Raw genomic sequence first — 19,669 nt, 5'->3', positions numbered from 1 at the left:
AGGAAGGACTTCCAGTATTATGTTGAATAGCAGTGGTGATAATGAACACTCCTTTCTCATTCCAGATATTAGTGGGAAAGCTTCCAATCTTTCCACATTCAGTAGGATACTGGAATTGGGTTTCTCATAAATTGTTTTGATTGTGTTGTAGAGTGTTCCTTCTATTCCTATCTTGCTTAGGGGTTTTAGCATAAAGCGTTGTTGAATTTTACCAAATGCCTTCTCTGCATCTGTTGCGATGATCTTTATTCTTGAATTTGTGGATTCTTCAATAAATTTGATATTTATTGATCTGCATATTTTAAATCACCCCTGCATACTAGGAATAAATCCCATTTTTCCAGGTGAATGAGCTGTCTGATGTATTGTTGAATTCTCTTGCTTTGTATTTTGTTGAGAATTTTTGCATCTGTGTTCATCAGGGATATCAGTCTGTAGTTCTCTTTGTTGTGTCTCTTATTTTGGTATTAGGATGATGTTGGTTTCCTAGAAGGAGTGCCTCCGTTTCTATTGTTTTCAATAGATTGTAGAGAATCTGGGTCTGTCCTTAGAATGTTTGGTAGAACGCAGCAATGAAGGAGTATGATCTTGGGCTTTTCTTTGTTGGGAAGGATTTAATTGCCTAGTCGATCTTGGTGTTGGTTATAGGTCTGTAGAGATTTTCTATTACTTCACAGTTCAGTTTTGGAAAATGGTATGTGTCCAAGAGTCTATCCATTTCTTGAAAGTCTTCTGATTTGTTAGTATATAGTTACTTGGAGTAGTTGCTGATGTGTGTATACCTAAGGTATTTATTGTTACATTCCATTTTCATCTCTGACTCAACTGATTTATGTCCTTTCCATCTTTTTTTAATCAGTTGGGCTAGAACCAGTTCTGGTTCATTGATTTCGTATATCATTCTTTTAGTCTCTCCTTAGTTTATTTCCTCCCTTATTTTGATTATTTCCTTTTTCCTGTTTTTCTAACTCCTTCAGATGTCTGATTATCTCATTTTCTGGTTCCCTTCTGATGTAGGCACCTATTGTGATAAATTTGCCTCTTAGCACTACTCTGGTGTTACCCCACAAGTTTTGGTAAGTTGTGTTGAAGTCTTCATTCTTTCAAGGATTTTCTTCTTTGATTTCTTCTCTAGTCCATTGTTCATTCAGTAGCATATTATTTCGCTTCCAAGTATTTGCATATTTTCTGGAGTATTTTGACTTACTAGTCTCTAGTTTTGCTCCATGGTGGTCTGAGAAGATGCATAGGATGATTTCTGTTTTTCTAAATTTGCTGAGGCTCGTTTTGTAAGCTATAATGTGACTGATCAACCTTGGACAAGGTCCCACATGCAGATGAAAAAGGTATATTCAGTGTGCATAGGTTGAAAGGTTCTGTAGATACCAATTAGATCTGTTTGTTCTATTGTCTGGGTGAGATCTATTGCTTCCTTGCTGAGTTTTTTCTCCTCAATCTGTTGATGTTAGTGGGGTATTAAGGTCCCCCACTATTATTGTATTGGGGTCCATATTTCCTCTTAGTTCTTTGAAAGGTTGTTTCATGTAGCCAGGTGGCCTGGCATTTGATGTGTATAGATTTATTATCATTGTTTCTTCTCACTGGATGAATCCCTTTATCATTATATGGTATTCATCTTCATCTCTTTTCATGCTTTTCACATTAAATAGCTATTTCCATCCTTCCACTTTCACTTCTGTGTCTCCTGTAAGCAACAGATAGATGGGTCTTATTTTTTTAGACAGTCTAATCTATGTCTTTTGACTGATGAGTTTAAACCATTTGTGTTTTGACATAATATTATGGACAGGTAAGGATTTGGTCCTGTCATTTTTGCATTGGGTTTCTCTTTGTCAAATGTTGGCTTCTTTTGTGGTTTTATTGTGTAGAGTGTACACCTTGGCAATCTTTGGGGGTAGATAATTTTCTTCTTTTCTGTCTTCAGCACATTTTTGAATAACATTTATAGGGCTGTTCTAGTGGCAGTGAAGTCTGTCAGTTGTATTGGCACAGTAAGTATTTTATTTCATTTTCACACACAAATATGAGAGCTTTGCTGGATTTATTTTTCTTTCAGTTTTTTGACTTATAAAATGTCACTCTTCTGCAGCTTGAAGAGTTTCCTCTGAGAACTCAGCAGTGATTCTGATTGCTTTTCCCTTATATTTTATCTGATCCTTCTATAGTGCCTGTTTTAGTCCCATGCCCTCAGGAACTCCTATAACCCTTATAGCTTATTTTTCCATGGTGTCGTTCAATTCTTGTTTGGTTTTCTTAGCTTTATTCAGTTCCCCTTCCATAGTTCTGATTGCTTCTTTGTCCTCAAATAAGGCATTTTAACAAATATTTATTTTGTTTATTGGAAAGGCAGATTTACATAAAGACCTTCCATCTCCTGGTTCACTCCCCAAGTGGCTACAACAGCTGGAGCTGAGCCGATCCAAAGCCAGGAGGTAGGAGCTAGGAGCTTCCTACAGGTTTCCCATGCAGGTGCAGAGTCCCAAGGCTTTGGGCCATCCTCTACTGCTTTCCTAGGCCACAAGCAGGGAGCTGGATGGGAAGTGAAGCAGCCAGGGTATAAACCAGTGCCCATATGGTATCCTGGCTCACACAAGGCAAGGATTTAGCTGATGAGTCATCACACCAGACCCTGAATAAGGCATCTTCTGATTCTGAAATTCTTTCTTCTTCCTTGCTCATTCTATTGGTGAGGCTTTCTGTTGTTTTTTTAATTTTTGTGTTGTATTCTTCAGTTCAAGTATTTCAATTAAAACCCATTTTATAGCTTGTTATGTGCACCATGATATATTCCTTAAATTCTTGACTTTGTTTATCACTGTTTCTCTAGAGTTTTATCATGACATTTTTGAATTCCTTGTCCAGAACATCCTCAATGTCTTCATTCTGTAACTCTAAGATGGAGGTCTTTTGCTCATTTGCAAGGAAACAGTGATTTCCTCATTTGTATTGCTTGTGGTCTCCTGTTTCCCCTGCCCATTGCCTTCAGATCTGTGTGTCTTCTCAAACAATTTCTGTCTTTACGTTGTGTCTGTCACTCCCCAGTTCGTGGGTAGATTGTACTGTTCCCATTCTCAATCTGGAATGATGCTTGGGCTTTTGTGCTGGTTGCTCCATGGACTTCAGCCTCATCCTGCACAGTCAGTGCCGACCCAGTTGCCTCTCTTTTAGCCCTGGCTGTTCGAGGCTGTGTCCAGGCTTTCATTTGCCTAGCCTGACTCTCACTTGCAGTTTCAGCAGCACCTGGCACCAGGGAGGTTATTACTGCTACTTTAAATTGTGTTTTTTCTTTTCAATCTTTTCTTCTTCTACCCTAATTGGGAATTGGGAAACTACTGCTCTTGGGTACAAATAAGTCATGCCTGCTTTACCTCAACTGGTCTCTGGGTGATTAGGGAGACTTCTTGGAAATCTTGGAAAAATCAGTTCCCCTTTTCTTTTCTTTTAGTGGAGGGGGAGGGGGAGAAGGGAAAGCAAGGGATTCCTTGGACTTCTAAGCAGAATTCCTTTTATTTGTTGCTACCTGGTGGCAGAGTCTCCTGCTCCTCCGTGACTTCCCCCAAGGCACTAGGCATACTACAGGGTCATTGTTCTAATACTGTGTACGCTGGGATAGGGACTGAGGTGGGCACCAGGGTGGCCATAGAACCATGGAGCTGCATGCCCAGTCGAGCAATGCCCCACACTATCTCACACTACCCACAGCTCTTGGAGTAGCAAGGTCATTCAGGTCAGCAGCTTTGTTCCTTCCCAGCAGTTCTCTGATTCCCTCCCACGATGCTCCTGACTGCTCAAGCATGCCTCTGCTCTGTCCCCGCCACTGGTGTGGATACTGCCAGCTGCAAGGAGTACTTGTCTTTATCAAACAGCCTTCACTTCCCCATCCTGCCTTGCTCACACTCTGGGTGTTGGAATCTGAGCCTCAGGGTCCTAATGTCTCCCAGTGCGAAGTGTTTGGGCTTCTCTGTGTCTTACTCACCAGGATTTGTGTAACTGACTCGATCCAGTCTTTGCCCCTGGGTTTCAGTGCCCACCTCTCAGGTGATCCTGGTATCTATGAGAGTTTAGGCTGTGAATCTTCTGGATGTGGAGTGGACTCACCTGTTGTTTCCTGGACCCTTCACTCAACTGATTTGCTCCCCAGCGGTTCGCCCCTCAATGATATGGCTGTCCCTATCTGGGAATGACGAATAGGCAGCTTGTGGAATTCCACTTGGTTTTGCCTCCCTTTATGGGGATCATTGCTTTGTCCTATGGCTTTTTTTTTTTTCTGTAAGAGCTAATTCCATCAAGCAACACTGCATGTTGCTGAATTGCATATTTTTTATATTTTTTTTTTATTAATTATTTTGCATTATGTGACAGTTTCATAGGCTCTGGGAATCCCCCCCACCCCTCCCCTTCCCCTCCCCCCTGGTGGATTCCTCTACCTTGATGCAGTATTACAGTTCAAATTCAATCAAGATTCTTTCCTTGCAAACATATACCAAGCATGGAGTCCAGCTACTTATTGTCCAGATGGGTTGAACAGTTTCTTGGGGAGACCATTTCTGGTCCGAAGTTAGAGCTGGTAGAATATCATCTCAGTCAATTAAGAGTCCCAATATAACATCAACAGCAATTTGCAATATTATGGAATTGACATGGTTTTGAGTAACCAGTATGTTAAAAAAAAAAAAAAAAAAGCAAATCCTAACCACAACCTATGATTAGCTCATTGACATCTCAATTTTAGTTTATATACAGGACCGGACCGGCTGCTATACACCTTAAAATGGCTATAGGGTACCATTCAGCTGTCTCATGTCTATTTCATTTTAGTATTTAGCCATTTGTTGCCATGGTGTTGAGGATTTTCCTGCACACCCCCCCCCCAAAAATGTTCTGCACCTTAAATGTCAACAAATATCTTGTTAGAGTTACAAGCCAGTCTAGATTATCCCAAAATCTGCCAAGATGTCCTATGGTTTTTGCCACATGCTGCCTTTTTGGAAGACTCCCACAGGTGTCCTCCTGCTCCAGTTTCCTTTTGTTGGCTCCAGATCTACTAGGCTTTTGTCCATGGGTTGTGGTGCCTTCCTGTAGCTCGCTTGTGCTCACCTACCTCTTGGGCCTCAAGCTGCAGCCCAGGGCATTTTCAGCAGCTTTCCCCCGTCCGCACAGCTCCTGTGTGTCTTGAGCTGCTGCCTTAGTGTGGCACTCACTTAGTGTGGCACTCCCTTAGTGTGGCAGTTTTCCTTCTTTGTACAGCACCTGCTTTTCTCCTGCTGCTCTCTACTCATGGCAACACTTCCATTCCCTGATTAATCATCTTGTCTTCTCTGAATACTTGCATTATCTCCCCCCCCGCCAAAAAAAAAAATAATAATAATAATCCACCAATCCGCCAGCTTCTAGAAGCCTTGGGCTTCCTGAATCCCAATGAATCCATATCCAGAGTCAGATCTCACAGTATTCTCATCAGTACTGCAAAGAAGGCTCCGCTTGCAGGTGGAAGGCTTATGCGTGGTGCATTTCTGCCCATGCCCATGATGTGCCATCAGCATGTATGAGTGTGTTATATATTGAAGGGGTGTTTGGGAGGCAGAACCATGTCAAACTGCTGCATGTGAGTGCCCACTGAGAGCCAGCTGGAGTCTGCATCTGAGTGCCCACTGCTGCACTCTTCCTGCTTTGTTTCATCTAGTCAGCGAAGAGGAGATTCTTTTAAATCATAAACACGGAATTGTGGCAAGGTTAATTTTGACACGGCGCTGTGTTTACAGGGAACTTTGTCTTTTCGGATGGAAGCGTTTTGCAACTGTGATGCCTTTGCATTCCCAGCATCTGCCAACAAGCAGTTTTGCCAGCAGAAAGTCATGGGCTCAGTTGTGAAGCACCTGTTTTGAAAATCCAGAAACTCTGGCACTCTGACGTACAGATGCAGCTGCACCTGCCGGCAGAACACAGTAGAGACGGGGACAGCTTCTCCTGCTGTCTGGACCAGGATAGAAGTCCACTGTGTTCAATCTTCTTGCAGTCCTACCTTGGGCCCTTGTTCAGCGAGGTCATATACCCAATGTGGGGACCAGGAACTGCATGGTTGGTTCTGGGGTCAAAACCAAAAAGAGCTGAGCTCTCTTCTGTAAACTGCTTACCTGCAACGATACTTAATGATTGCAGAGTTCCCCCAAGAATTATTTTGGGCAGCTTAACCCACACACTGTTAAAACTTTTCCCAAGTGTCCACATCTAAGTGTGTTCTCTGCCAGCCCTGACAACTTCCTGCTAATGTCCTCTGGGAGATAATGTTGATGGCTCAAGCCTTGGGGGTCTGCACTCATGTGAGAGACTGGATTGAGTTCTTGGCTTCTGGCTTTGGCTAGGTCCAATCCCAACCCCAGCCATAGATGACATTTGAGAAATGTGTCTCTGTCTCTCAAATAATTAATGAGTGAATAAACTCTTAAAAATGTGCTGAATGCATTGATTTGTCACAGTAGAAAAAGCTAGGTAGAAGATTTCACGAAAGACTTGGAACAAGGCTATGTTTATAGCAACCTTGGAAAAACTGTTGGCTGCCTGAGATGGGGATTACTTTGGGGGTTGGGGTAGGGTTTCCTGCTAGCTTGAGCTTTGGAAAAACGAAAATACAGATTTCTTGACTTCGGTGTCTCCCCCTTTGCAGGAGTAGGACCATGAGCATGCCAGGCCTGGGCCAACTTCACCAAAAGGTTCTGAGCAGTGAGAGGATGATCCTGACATGATCAGGCCAATGGGCAGCAGGCAAGGTGCACACTAACCTTTCAACCACTCTCTCCAAACCTATTCCAGCTGCCCACTCCTCAGCACAAGGTCAAGAGCGACCGACTGCCACCGTGTCACCCCTTCGCACCCCAAACTCTCCTTCCCGCCTGCCTGCCACCAGCCTCAGGCCCCGCTCCAACGTGTCCCCACAGCATGGCCACCAGCCCCCAGTGCAAGTGTGCTCCCGGCCAACCATCCCTCTGTCGTCAGCAGCCTCAGCCATCACACCTCCCAACGTCAGTGCGGCCAACCTAAACGGGGAGGCCGGCAGCGGCCTGTCCACAGGAAGCCCCACCAACACAGCTTGCAAACCAGATGAAAAGAAAAATGAAAAGGTAAGTGGGACCCTCCCGGGCCTGAGCCTGAGCCTGAGCCCGAGCCTGGGCCTGCTGTGTATGTTAGCCTTTTGGCCCTGAATGCCAGTGGCGTTGGGTACAATCTAGGCTCAGGGATAGGCTCTTAGATGTAGCAGGTATGTGACCGAGACGGAGGCCCCAGCAAAAAGAAAAAAAAAAAAAGCCATGGGAGTGGAGTTAGACAAATGTTATGGTTTACTTTGACCAATGCCAACCCAAGGACTTGTCACTGAAAGTGTCTCTTCCCCAGGATCCCATAGTTCCACCTGTTGAAAATCAAGCATTGTAATATACCTGTTTTGTTAAAATAAGATGCTTCTCGCCTGTGCCAGGCCATAGTCACAACAAATCAAGAGATCTGTGCATGGAGTATGAACAGCACCCCTTGCTTCAGTGAGTCACCTTTCAGCAGTCCGCCGCCTGCCCGTCTGTCTGACGCAGGCACACAACCTTAAGGAGAATGCTGACCCAGCAGTTGTCGGGGACAGCAAGCTTAGCTGCTCGGAGGACCGTGAAGGAAGTTGGACAGATTTCATAAATGAAATAAAAGAAAGTCTGAGTCCCTAAGGGCTGTCCAGCTTGTCTCGTGGCTAGACCATGGTCTAACCAGGATTAGAATCTAGGTTTTTTTGCGTCAGCATTGCCTAGCTGAAATTTAAAGCAAGGCACCAATCCAATTTGAAATTTTCTAGGAGCCACATTTTTCATGCAACATGAATTTTAAAATAATATTAAACAGTGAAATTCATTTTAATAACATGTTCCATTAACCCCAATGTCCAAAGCATTATGGTTTCAACATGTAAATTATGCAATGACTGCTGGTGAGGTAAGTTACTTCTTGTTACAGGAATTTTTTGGAAGCCAATTGAAATGTGGCAAGTGTTTTCCAGTGTTCCCAGCTCACATGCAGGTGGCTGGATTGGCCAACATCTGCTTGCTGGCTTTGCTATGTGAATGGTTCAATGGTCCGCTTCTTGGCTTGACCACGTTCTGTGACTTAAAATCTTTCCATAGGAAATGTATTGTTGAATGAAGATACATTTTCCAATGTCTGGGCAGGTATCCTGATATTGGTGGTGTGTTTGAGGTAGGGGCAGCCTTTCCCATTCCCCCATTTCTCTGGGGAGACCCCAGACCATTGCCTGAACTCAGCAGGAGCCTGAGGATGGCGACACTCCATTCTGCAGGCCTCTAAGCAGGGGCCAGGGCCTCAGTACCTCTGTCTCATCCCTCCAAAGCTGCCTCTCCAAGATGTGCAGGAGTGCCAGGCGACATGAGGACATGGGAGCCATAAAGTTCTGCAAACACTCCTGGCTCTACACTCCCAAATGTCCCTTCTCTGCTTTGGTATGATGCCCACTGACGGTTTCTGAGGAACAGCGACGTTCAATACCATTGCCCTCCTGAGTGTGCCACTGATGGGGAACCGCCAGACTGCTTCTCACCTGCTGGACTGTGAGACACGGAGCAGAGCTGTACTTCCACTGGAGGCTTCTGCTGTGTTATTAATCCTCGCATGGCAGCAAGGACCTGCTGTGTCTCGGGGACACCCTTGGGAAACCTTGGAGGGAATCCCCTGCCTGCTTGGAAGGCTGCAGACCCCCTGCTGCTCTGCTGAGATGTTCTGGCCAATGGTAGACTGACCCAGGGCAATCTGCAAGGCACTGTGTGTGAAAGGGAAAATGAACCATGCCTGCCTGGCACTTCATCCTCTCAGCGCCAAACACACAGCGATGCACCCCATACTCTCAAAACTTACTCATTAATAGTTCTCCCTTTTATGTTCCCAGTTGGGTTGTGCCTAATTGATAGCAAGGTGCAAAGCACCCACAGTGCCATTTATAGTCAGCACCTATTGAGTCTCACTGTGCCAAAGCAAATGAGGCTATGTGGTCCCAGCTGGAGTCAAGCCGAGGTCTAGGAATTCGGACCTAAGTTGGAGGCCAGCCTTCCACTCCCCACCCAGTACTACAGCTGGACAGATGTTACCGACCTAGAGAACACAGCCCTCAGTTGTGGGTCTGTCTTTCAAAGAGGTATGTGGATATACATTCGGCACTCTTTTTAGGTACTTGGCAGTGTTCTCTGGATGTTTCTGTGGTTGACTTTTCTCTGGGAAAAGACAGAGAACATCCCGCTCTGCTGTCCATTAAAGTTCCACAGTGCCTAACTCTGCTGAAATTCCATCCAGGCACTCTTAAGCCCGTGTGAAAGACCAGGCGTGCCTGAGGGGTGCCTTGTGCCTGAGGTGGAGTAAGAAGACTTTTTCTAGGGAACATATGACATCTCCATGGTTACCTATTGTACAAGGGAAGTCCTCAGGATGCTGGAGCTAAGCCGTTACACCCGCCAGGTTTGGGTCTTCAAGTGGGTGTCAAACACACCTAGGTCAGCAATAGACGAGGGCAGGGCTTTCAACAGAAATGGTGCTAAGTGGGGTAGATATCCTGAAACATTTTCTTCAAGAGTTTTACTAGGACATAGATGAAGCATGCTTTACCTGAACAGCTGTAGACGCAAGCACAGTCAAGGCCATGGCCTCCAAGAGGTGGAAGTGATCCAGCCGGAGCTGAAGTAGGTAGTCAAGAACACTGTGGCAGAGTTTTGCAGGGGGTTAGGCGGGGATTTTGCTTGTTGACATTCTGAGGACCAAATAATTCCCACAACTGCTTGTTCTGAGAGATTTGAGAAAGTTAGCCAAAGTTTTGGGAGAAAAACATCCTGGAAGGCCTCCCTAGAGAGTCCTCCTTCAGCGTAACAATGTCTCATCAAATAAGTGCCATTTTTTGATTTTCACGGGAAGTCTTTGGGAATCCAGTGTATAGTCCTGACTCGGCTCCTTCTGACTTCTTTTGGTATGTGTTTATTTTTATTTGAAAGGAAGGACAAAAGAGAAGGAGAGAGACTGAAAGATGCTCCCAACGCTGATTCACTTCCAGACAGGGCCGGGAGAGGTCAAACCCATCCTGATCTCTCAGGTGAGAGGCCTGAGCCACCACCTGCTGTTTTAGAGATGCCTTACTGAGCTGGAAGGAAAGGGGAAGCAGAGTAAGACCCCAGCACTCTGACCTGGGATGCAGGTATTCTAAGGCAGTGCCTCTACCATAGTGATTACCAAGGCAGTCACCATAGCGACCACCTAACCTCAAACAGTCTTTCAAGGACTCCTTGATTTCCATCTGTGAAGTAAAAAGCACCAGTTAATTTCCCAGGCCAATCAGGGGTGAACTCAATGTCTGTTGCTGCTCACAACAGAGTCTGCATCTTGATGGAGTTAATGTTCAATCTTTTGTTTTCGTCTTGTAGTTCTATTTTTATAGGAAGGGCTTGAGGTCCTCTGACATATTTCTGAGGCTTCTATAAAAGGTAAAAAAAGGAATTTGATTTTGAAATTTGTACACACTTAGCACCAAATTGAGGGATATAAGCTACTCGAAAGTGAACTCTGGTTGAGGCAGCCTATTTTTGGCATGATACATCTAAACCACGGGAGGTTCCATTTCTGGTGAGTTTTCCCCCTGTGTCTACCAATAAATATAAATAGAAAATAATTTTTAGGTGCTATCACATGGTATAAAGTGTTAAACTTCTACCTGCAACACCGGCAGCCCATCTGGGTGCTGGTTCACATCCCAGCTGTTCTACTTCCAATTCATCTCCTTTCTAAAGTGGCAGAAGGTGGCTCAAGTGTTGGGCCCTTGTACTCATGTGGAAAACCCAGATGAAGGTCCTGGCTCCTGGCTCCTTGCTATTGAAGCCATTTGAGTGAACCAGTGGATGGAAACTCTCTCTCTTTGTTGCTCTGTCTCGTTCTCTGGCCTCCAAATAAATAATAAAAAAAATCTTTTATAAAATGGTGGGGATTTTAGCCACTAGGCTACTGCGTTGGGCCCAATTAAAAATAATTTTTATGGTTCCAGTTTTGTATTTGCTATTAGAGCAATGGAGTGAACAAAAAATTTATTTTAGTCAGAAACAGGGCTTCAACTACAAGGTAGCAAAGCAAAATTCATTTTCAAGTAAACTTTGGAAATGGAAAAGGATTTGCGAGTCACATATCAGATGTGTGGGGATTCTGGCACCCACCTAGGACAATATCTATTAACTCTTTAGGGTTGAACTTCCCGTTCAGGTACCCTGTGACTTCCTTAGCATGAGGACTTGCCCTGGTACCCTGTGACTCCCCACTCAGCATGGGGACTTGCCATGGGACCCTGTGACTCCCCACTCAGCATGCAGAGGGTGATTGCACAGCTGGGTGCTAATGTGGATCACAGACTGGATGAGCCACGGCACACTGGGCATGCTTGATATTCCCTCATCATGTTTGTATTTGTATTTTGTTGTTCTGTAAAATCCTACCTCTTTACCACCTTCCTGTCCGGGTGACCAAGCTCAGACTGCTCATATAGATGTGGGATATTTCTTAGATGCCCAGGTAAGCTCAGCTGGTGGAGTTGATTCAAAAGAAAAACATCCTCCCACCCTCCCACCACACCAGATGGCAGTGCCCACATTTGGGATCTAACTGGCTGTTTTTCCCGGGAGCAGATGATGTCAGCATGATGAGACATTGCAGAACTTGGGGGTGCTTTCCATCTTGTTTACATAATTGAGAGCATGCCAAGAAAGAACAGCAGGAGAGTTGTTTGTGTCGGTTTGGGTTTGTCGTGTTTTGTTCAGGTACTCAGTGAGAGGAGGTGGCATTCTGTCCCCTCTGTGAGGTGCAACAACTTCATATCAACCTGTCTGTCTAGGATGAAGTCACTCTTGAGATGCACTTGTCTTTTCCTTGCCTGATATTTTATGTCCCTGGTAATACTTTCCAGGCTATGTCTCAATAAATTGCAAGGCACATTTGAAAATAGCGTGAGAATGAACCTCGTTAATCTTTTCAGGGGATTCACATTTGATCTGTGTCTCGAATTTGCTTAATAAGTCAGCTTGATGAAAGTGTTACTGCTCTAGGATCTAAAGCCCAGCAGCAATGACTACGCCAGCTGCATCTGCTGCCCTGTAACTCTGATCTGTTCTTTCCTCATGTTAATATCCCAGTACAAATCCCTTAGACTCCAAAGAAGCAGATTGGTGGATAATAAGGGTAGATGATGGATAGAGACCCGTAGGAATGCAGACGACTTCTTTGTCTTAAGGAAAGGGTCCATGAGATTGTAGAGGCTGCTGAAGCCGTACTGTGCAGGGCAGAGCAGGCCAGCAACGCTGGAACCCACACAGGAAGGCTCTGATCGATCTGCCGACCCTGCACTGCCTGGGTAAAGTCTACCACGTTGCTAAAGCACATGCTTTCATCTCTTTTACTCCAAGTCAACTGATTGTGGTATTTAATCACATCTACAAAGTAATAAACCCTCTAGATTAGCGTTTGACTGGACAACTGGGGCACGCAGCTTAGCCAAGTTGGCACACTCACTGTCACAGTCTACCATTTCTCAACGCGGCGCCTCCCTAGACAGTGCTGAAATTTCTAAATAAAGGCAAAAGCAACATCAAGCTTCTGCTTAATGTGACACAGTGGAATACAACTGAAAGCGTCATGATGCTTTCTCCAAGCGAGAGTGCAAGAACAGTCTGCCTGGTGCTCACTCTTCCGTTTGATGTCCCATAACTTAGACGTCATCATGTCAAGTCAGTACATCTTACACTACATAATATACAGATGAGAGAAGAAAGAGAACATAGATATTGGTTAATATATACACAAACATATTTAAAACATAACAAGGAAATGCTCATCACCCTCATGGTCTTGTGGCTGTAACTGGTCACAGGATCACGGCTGTGTGGTGACAACCCGTTTCTACACCCGAGTCGGTGTCCTTTCCCTTTAGGAGAACACTCAGCTGGCGGGGACCCGAATCTTCATTGCTAAGGGCCTAGGCCATCTCTGGTTGTGCTGGCTTAGGGTTCTAGTTTCCAAAGACCTTAATGACAGGGTCCAGCAATACCGAGAGAGATCTGATGGGTCTGCTGAAGTCCAGGTTCCGAGTACCCCTAGGTGCTGAGCACCATGTTGCTCAGTCAGCACTGTAGCTCCCTGCACTGCCTGTTGACTCAGAGGTGTGGTGACCCCAGTGAAACCAGGCAGCAGGCTGGCTCATGTTCTGAGGACAGCAAGCGTTAGCAATCTTAATGAGTGGGTTCCTCCTCCCATGTCCACAGCTGATTCCTGAACCACAGCAGGCATGCTCTCCTCCTGCAGGGACCCGACCGAAGCCTTGGTTGTCTCCCTGCTTGGATGAAGTGATTTCCATCTGTAGGTTTCTTTGGAAAAATTCAGAAGGTATGTGTACTTGGCACACCTGACGAAATCGTAATGTGTTTACATCTTCTTGTTCTATTCCAGAAGTCCGTAGAGGAACACCAGGTCCTACTGAGATTCAGCTTGTGTATATTTCCTTTACTCAACATGTTCTGGCAGCACCGTACACAGCAAACAAGCCAAAGGCCTGTTGGAAATCCGAGTGCAAAGCAGAATGGTCTGAGTGAGGCCCCATTACACACCCAGACAGGTCCCTGAGCAGGCTGTCTCCGGTTCTCACCTCTGTGCAGCCTCCCTTTAGGGCTAATGTCCTTTGAAACAGCTTCAGAGTAATTAATGCCGTGTGCATTCTGCAGGCTGTGTAGGGCCATGCTGCTTTACTGAACATGTGATGGTGTCGGGATGAAGCGTCATGCGTTTTTCCAGCTTCTTTGATGCTAAATTCAAAATCATACGTGGAGAATGGACATCTTAGCATTCTAATGTTTCCACATTTAAAAGCACTGGCGTTACTTTGTCTACACTCAGCAGTAGTCTTCCTGGGAAAGGGGGCTTCTTGCCTAGGCTGATGAGGGCCCCTAGAGGTCTGGTCCTCATTCCTGGATGGAGCTGGGATCTGGGAGCTGACTCTGGGCCCTGCCTGAGCAGGAGTGTGGCCTCCCTTGTGAGCAGCTGCGTGCAGGAGTTGTGGCTGTTGGTCAAGTGCAGTTGTTGACATCACACTCAGAATGAGGGGCGGGGGGCATGCTGGGACACCCTTCGGCACTCAGTGCTGGGTCCAGGACAAACCAGTCCCAAGTGACATGGCCACATGAGGGAGCAGAGCAGCAGATGAGGAGGAAACAGACTCTCATAAAAATGTCTGCAATGAGGCAGAGGAGCCCTGGCACTCACCAAGGCTCTCGGGGGAGAGGAGGGGAGGGGAGGGCCAGAGGGAGAGGGATATGGTCACGTGTGCTCAGACCACCATCTCATCACCACGCCCAGGTCAGCTCCCCTACCTTTTTTTTTTTTTTTGAAAAACTGGAAAATATTTAATAAGCAAACTGTGCAAACACTGAGATACAGAGCTGTGAACTTAGCAGTGCTTGTCAAAACTAAATCAAACACATGATGTCTGCCTCGCATTGTCTTCCTTCTGACAGCCCAAGGGACCCATTGTTTTGTGGGTTCCAAGGATGGCGAGCATGACGGGGACTGGGTGCAGATGGTCTCTGTTCCTTCACGTCTGCCCTGGCCCACATTTTAGCTGAGTGGACCAGAAGGCTGCTGGTGTTAGCTGGCCCAGACTGGAGTTGACTGGAGGGCCATGCTTGTGTGTGTGTGTGGTAGGTGACGCCAGTTGTTGCTTGGAGCCCCCACCAGGCTCGGTATCAGGACCGTGTTTCCTTTGGCAGTGCTCCTACGGTGCTCCCTGCTCTTAGCCGGGGGGCTATTAGCCAGGGACAGGCGTGTTCCCTGAGGTTTGGAGCTTCGGAGAACATCTCTGCCTGTGGTTGAAGCTGGGCTGCTACAGTGGCCTGGAGAATGTTGTCATCCTGCTGTTGCTCTGCAGGTCTCTGAAGGTGTGGGGGATTAATGGCTGGCTCTTTGGAACAGCCAGCCATGCCATCGTTCCTTGACCAGACTTGCACTCAGAGGAAGTGATGCCAACTGCACAGGCATCCCTCGGGAAGAGCTCTCTGTAGCTGCTGGGGGCTGGGCTACTGCATGCTGGCCCTCGGCTGCCAGCCTGCCTGTTGCTCGGTACTGAGACAGGAGCCCAGAGCCATGAGGTGTTGGCCATGTCATGAGGCTGATGAGTACAGTCATGTGTCATTGATGATGGGGCACATGCTGTCTAGCTATGTTGTTTGACACAGTTCTGGCTCCTCGGACCCCCTACAACAGTTGGCGTATCTTGGCTCCGGCATCATAACAGTCCTCTCTGTCTTTTATCGGGACCAGAGGTGGGCACCAGCTGGCCCACAGGCCTTGTAAGGCCCACAGGATCATTAGTCTGGCCCCGCCAAGGTGCCCACCATGAGCAGGACTGTTCAGTCTGCAGCAGGCTGATTTTGTATGGCCTACAGATACATTAATAGCCATATGGTCCTTGACAGGAAAAAGACCCCAGTCCCTGCTCTAGACAGTTTTTCATGACACTGTTCGCACAATCTGAATCATCAGAGGATGACTCAAGGCAAGAGAGAGCCAGAGGTGCGAGAGTCCTTGCTCCCTGGGCCCCCCAGCAGCCTGGGAAGCCCAGAGGAGGGAAGTGACTTGTGGAGTGAGCTTACACACACTGAGATGCAGTAGTGTCACGAGGTCATGTAACGTGGGACCAGCATCATTTCTGCAATCTGTTGACCACATTATGGACGAGGGAGTTGGGGCCTGGAGCTCAAGATCAGACAGCTAATAAGTGATAGGGACTCCCAGCTCCATCTGTCCCCCAGGTCATTCCGGGGTGCTGTGCCTCCCACACTCGTCCTGCTGCACATGTTCAGTTTATGAAGCTCCCTCTGGCTCAGCAACACTGCGTTGTTCCTGAGGGGCACTGTGAGCCCCTCTGCCTCCAGGCTGTGTTGTGCTGGCTGGACATCCCCCAGCTCCTGGGCATGCATCATGAGCTTAGCTGTGATTCTGAGGATAGCTGGCTGCTATCTTTAAAGGAGCAGGATGCCCTCCAACTGCTGCTTCTCATGTCCTCGGCTCCCTGTTCACAATGTCTGGTGCAGTGCTGCAGGCAGAAAAGCAACCAAGTGACCAAGGCTTCATGCCAGGAAAAGAAAAAACAAACAAATAACACAACGTGTTGCAGGGAGCATCTTTTCCATCAGAAACAGAAGCCAGTGCAAGTCCTGGATAGTATAGGCTGCTGCTGCCTCCCATTCGCCACTGTGTCATGAGCCAAGCTTCCTTATCTTTGGCCTCTTGCCAGCACAATATTCTTAAAGATGCTTTTTAACGTTTAGAACACCCAGTAGCACAATGCACAATTCCTGTCTCTTTAAAGGTTATGAAAACTTCCTCTCTATTCATTATAGCTCTTCCTTTCCTCTGTCCTTCCTGGAAATGCATTACATGCTTCTATTTTTGTAAAGCTTTCTCTATTTCAGAAGCTGTGTTTTCAGGCATAATTGGAGACAAGCCTTTTCCCATTAAAATTCTCAGTGCTCGTCCCATTATGTTCAAAGCAACAGCTTGAAATTTTCTGCTTTTTGTTTCCTCTTTCAAATGAAGAGCTACCTGTTTGCTGTCCTAAGTCAAATGATGTGGAAGTAAACCTCAGCCTGCCTGGGATCCTGCCCAACTTGGAAGCTGACATCAGGAGGCAGGAGGGACCCTGGGATTGCCAGCAGGGTGCTCCTCTGTTGCTGAGGGTCAGCCTGTGATCTGAGTGGCTTCAGCAAGGGTCACCATTCTCCGTGCTCGGGTCACAGCTGTGACTGGAACCTGCAGAGTGGAGATGTGTGACTGTTTCGTCTTTTCTTCTCAATGCTTCTGAATTTCCACCCTGCCTTCTGATGCTGAGAAATTCCTGTTAGCCATCAGGTGTACTACAGGTTTGGAATTCTGTTCATTGAAGCTTTCCTGGGTTCCCAGATTACATGTTGAAAACTTGTTTGTTTTTACCATGCCCGGTGTTTGGCGTGTACTCAGCCAAAGCAAACTGATTTTCAAACTGTGCAGAAAAGCATCAGGGCAGTAAATCTGTTGAAGAGAAGTGTTGCCGTGGCCTCCTTCTTTATTGTGTAATGAACTGAATCGCATCCCTACAAATTTTAATGTTGCTTTCGGCGAATCCAATTCTGTTCCCTTTGGCTCCTTGTAGTTTCGGAAACAATAGTCCGTAACTTATGCTTGAACTTTCACTGGCAATGGATCTTCATGTAAGCTTGCACGTTTTTAGACTAATGTTCTGTAAAGCAATTAAGGCCCCTAGGGGAACCTCCCTCTCAATATTTGCCAAAGAATTCTTATTTTACATTAGTGTGTCACAGTTTTCCTCTGGCCTGCAGCGTAAATGAACACCTTCCTAAGTGCCTTTTTGAATGTTGGATTTCCAGGTGCTGGTTCTTTGGCAGTGCAGTGAGTGTGAATGCGAGCAGGCGCACACACTGGTTTTCCTGAATTCTCACTTCTTTCACAGGCTGATGTTTGAGTACAAAGGTAGTTCCAAAAGTTCATGGAAAACGAAGATAAATATGTTTGTTTTGTTGCAATTTAGTGAAACTCATGCGTAGGTTTGTTGTGTGTGTGTGTGCATGTGTGTGTGTGTATGTTTTGGAGTACACGCTTTTCATGAACTTTTCCAAGTCTGGTGTGGCTGGCCCTGGTTGCTGACCGCGCATCCCCCCTCAGGTGCCTGGCCACGTTTTCTGTTTGCAATAGCCACGTGGTCCTGTCTCCTGAGCCCCTGCACACTCATCGTCACCTGGCCTGTCACCGTGCTCCTGGGGGAGAAGGCGCCTCCCCTGGCAGCTGGCCAGCAGCTCAGCCCCACAGAGTCCCAAGGAGCACTGCAGGGCTGCCCTTTAAAACTCAGTCTGGTCCTCTGCGCATGGCCCCCTGGGAGGTTCTGGTAGCCCTTGGTGTTGCTGTGGAAGAGCTGGAGGGCCCTGTGACTGCATGCTGTCGCCAGACAAGGATGTCAATCTCATGCTATTCTTACTGGGAATAACTAGCTAGGTTCCCCGTATTTGGCCAAGAATGTAATATTTAAAGATGAGTGGAGAAAACTGATGCAGAGAACAACATATTCACCAAGTATCAGGAGACAACTATTACAGTTTTTCAAGTGCTCTTTTGCTGTCTCCACATCCTCCCAGGTTGCAGAGCAGGAAACGAGTGGTGTCAGAAGCGGTGACGCTAGTGACCCACCCCCAGGGCCTGCTACAGTCTTGCCCGTTCATTCAGAGTGCTTAGCTGTTAGTGGGACATGTGACAAAGGATGGGAGCCAGGTGGCTGATGGGATTGTGGGGGGCAGCCTTCCCAGCAGGGATCTCCCAGCTGGCAACAGCCTCGTCATCCACATTAAATGAGCAACACACCTTTCTGCACAGGTGTGCCTCCGAGACAAGACCTAGCACAGCAAACAGTCCACACTGCTGGTTCCCCTGGCGAGGCTACACTGACTGAACTTTAGCCATCCAGAGGTGTCAGCGGGGTAAAAGTGACCCAGCCCCAGGAGCAGGGAGTGCTAGCTATGGAAAGAGGGGCAGAACACCACTGGGGAATCAGGGACAGGGATGCCAAATTCTCCTCATCAGGCCCATGAAGGACCAGTCTTGGTCTCGGGAGAAACCCAGCAAATCCATCTTTCCTTAATACACATTCTTGGTCAGCCTAAGTTGCATCATGTGAACTCTTAGCTTCCCATGGAGCTGCTCCCAAGCTCATGTGTGAGCCTATGCTGGCCAAGCACAAAGTGCCCCTTGGCCAGTCCTTAGCTGCTTCACCAGGGACCACTCAGGGAATGCTGGGAATGTCCATCATCAGCCCTGCTGTTACTTGTCTGTACAAATGAAGTTATAAATGTAATCAATCCTGTTTAATCCTGGAGAATTAAGAAAGATTACCCATCCCCGTTACCAGCCTCTCATCTTTCCAAAACTTTGAGCTGGCAGTGAGCCAGCAGGGTCTTGCACAATGTGTGGTGCCCTGCAGGGGGCATTTGTTCATGGGCCAGATTACACCACCTACCCAAACCCACTGTAGAGGAACCATGAGAGAGCTAGTACTGAACAGAATTCATCTGACGAACAGATGTTGGGCGCCATGTTCAGCCCTGATGCTGTGGTGAACAGTGGCAGCAGGGCAGCCTCTCACAGCTGGTGTTCCAATAAGGAACTTGAAGGGGGTGGGGCAACCTGGCCCTTCTGCAGTGCCAAGACACTAAGGAGGGCAGGGAGGGCATATGACAGACACCTACCTCACCAGGCGTGGAAGAGGGCCAGTGTATTCAGGGCCTCCTGTGGGCTCAGACTGGATACCCAGGCAGGCCTGGCTTCCCGTGGCCTCTGCTGTTCCCCTGTGCACCGTGGTTCCCAGCCTTGGCACGGATAACATTTGGAATCATACAGCTCTTAGCCATGGGGTGCTGCCCATGCATTGGGTGTTGGAAAGTGCTCAGCAGTGTCTCTGGCTTCTGCCCATAGCTGCTGGTGACACCCCCCCCCCGAATTGTGGCAATGCAGAATGTCTCCAGATGTTGCGCCCATCCCAGTGAGATTCTCTGCT

General features: G+C 47.0%; 1 protein-coding gene across 1 annotated transcript in view; it reads left to right on the top strand.

Moving 5' to 3' along the window:
• The window catches only part of SH3RF3 (SH3 domain containing ring finger 3), a 309,589-nt gene that overhangs the window by 278,605 nt on the left and 11,315 nt on the right, over window positions 1-19,669 (top strand). The window contains exon 8 of the mRNA XM_058655460.1: window positions 6,832-7,139. Coding sequence (XP_058511443.1) covers window positions 6,832-7,139 — 308 coding nt within the window. The remainder of the gene's footprint in view (window positions 1-6,831; window positions 7,140-19,669) is intronic.

This window comes from Ochotona princeps, chromosome 26 (assembly GCF_030435755.1).
Source record: "Ochotona princeps isolate mOchPri1 chromosome 26, mOchPri1.hap1, whole genome shotgun sequence".
Classification (NCBI taxonomy): Eukaryota; Metazoa; Chordata; class Mammalia; order Lagomorpha; family Ochotonidae; genus Ochotona; species Ochotona princeps.
The sequence above is the reverse complement of the archived record's forward strand: the minus strand, read 5'-3'. Positions and strand labels throughout refer to the sequence as shown.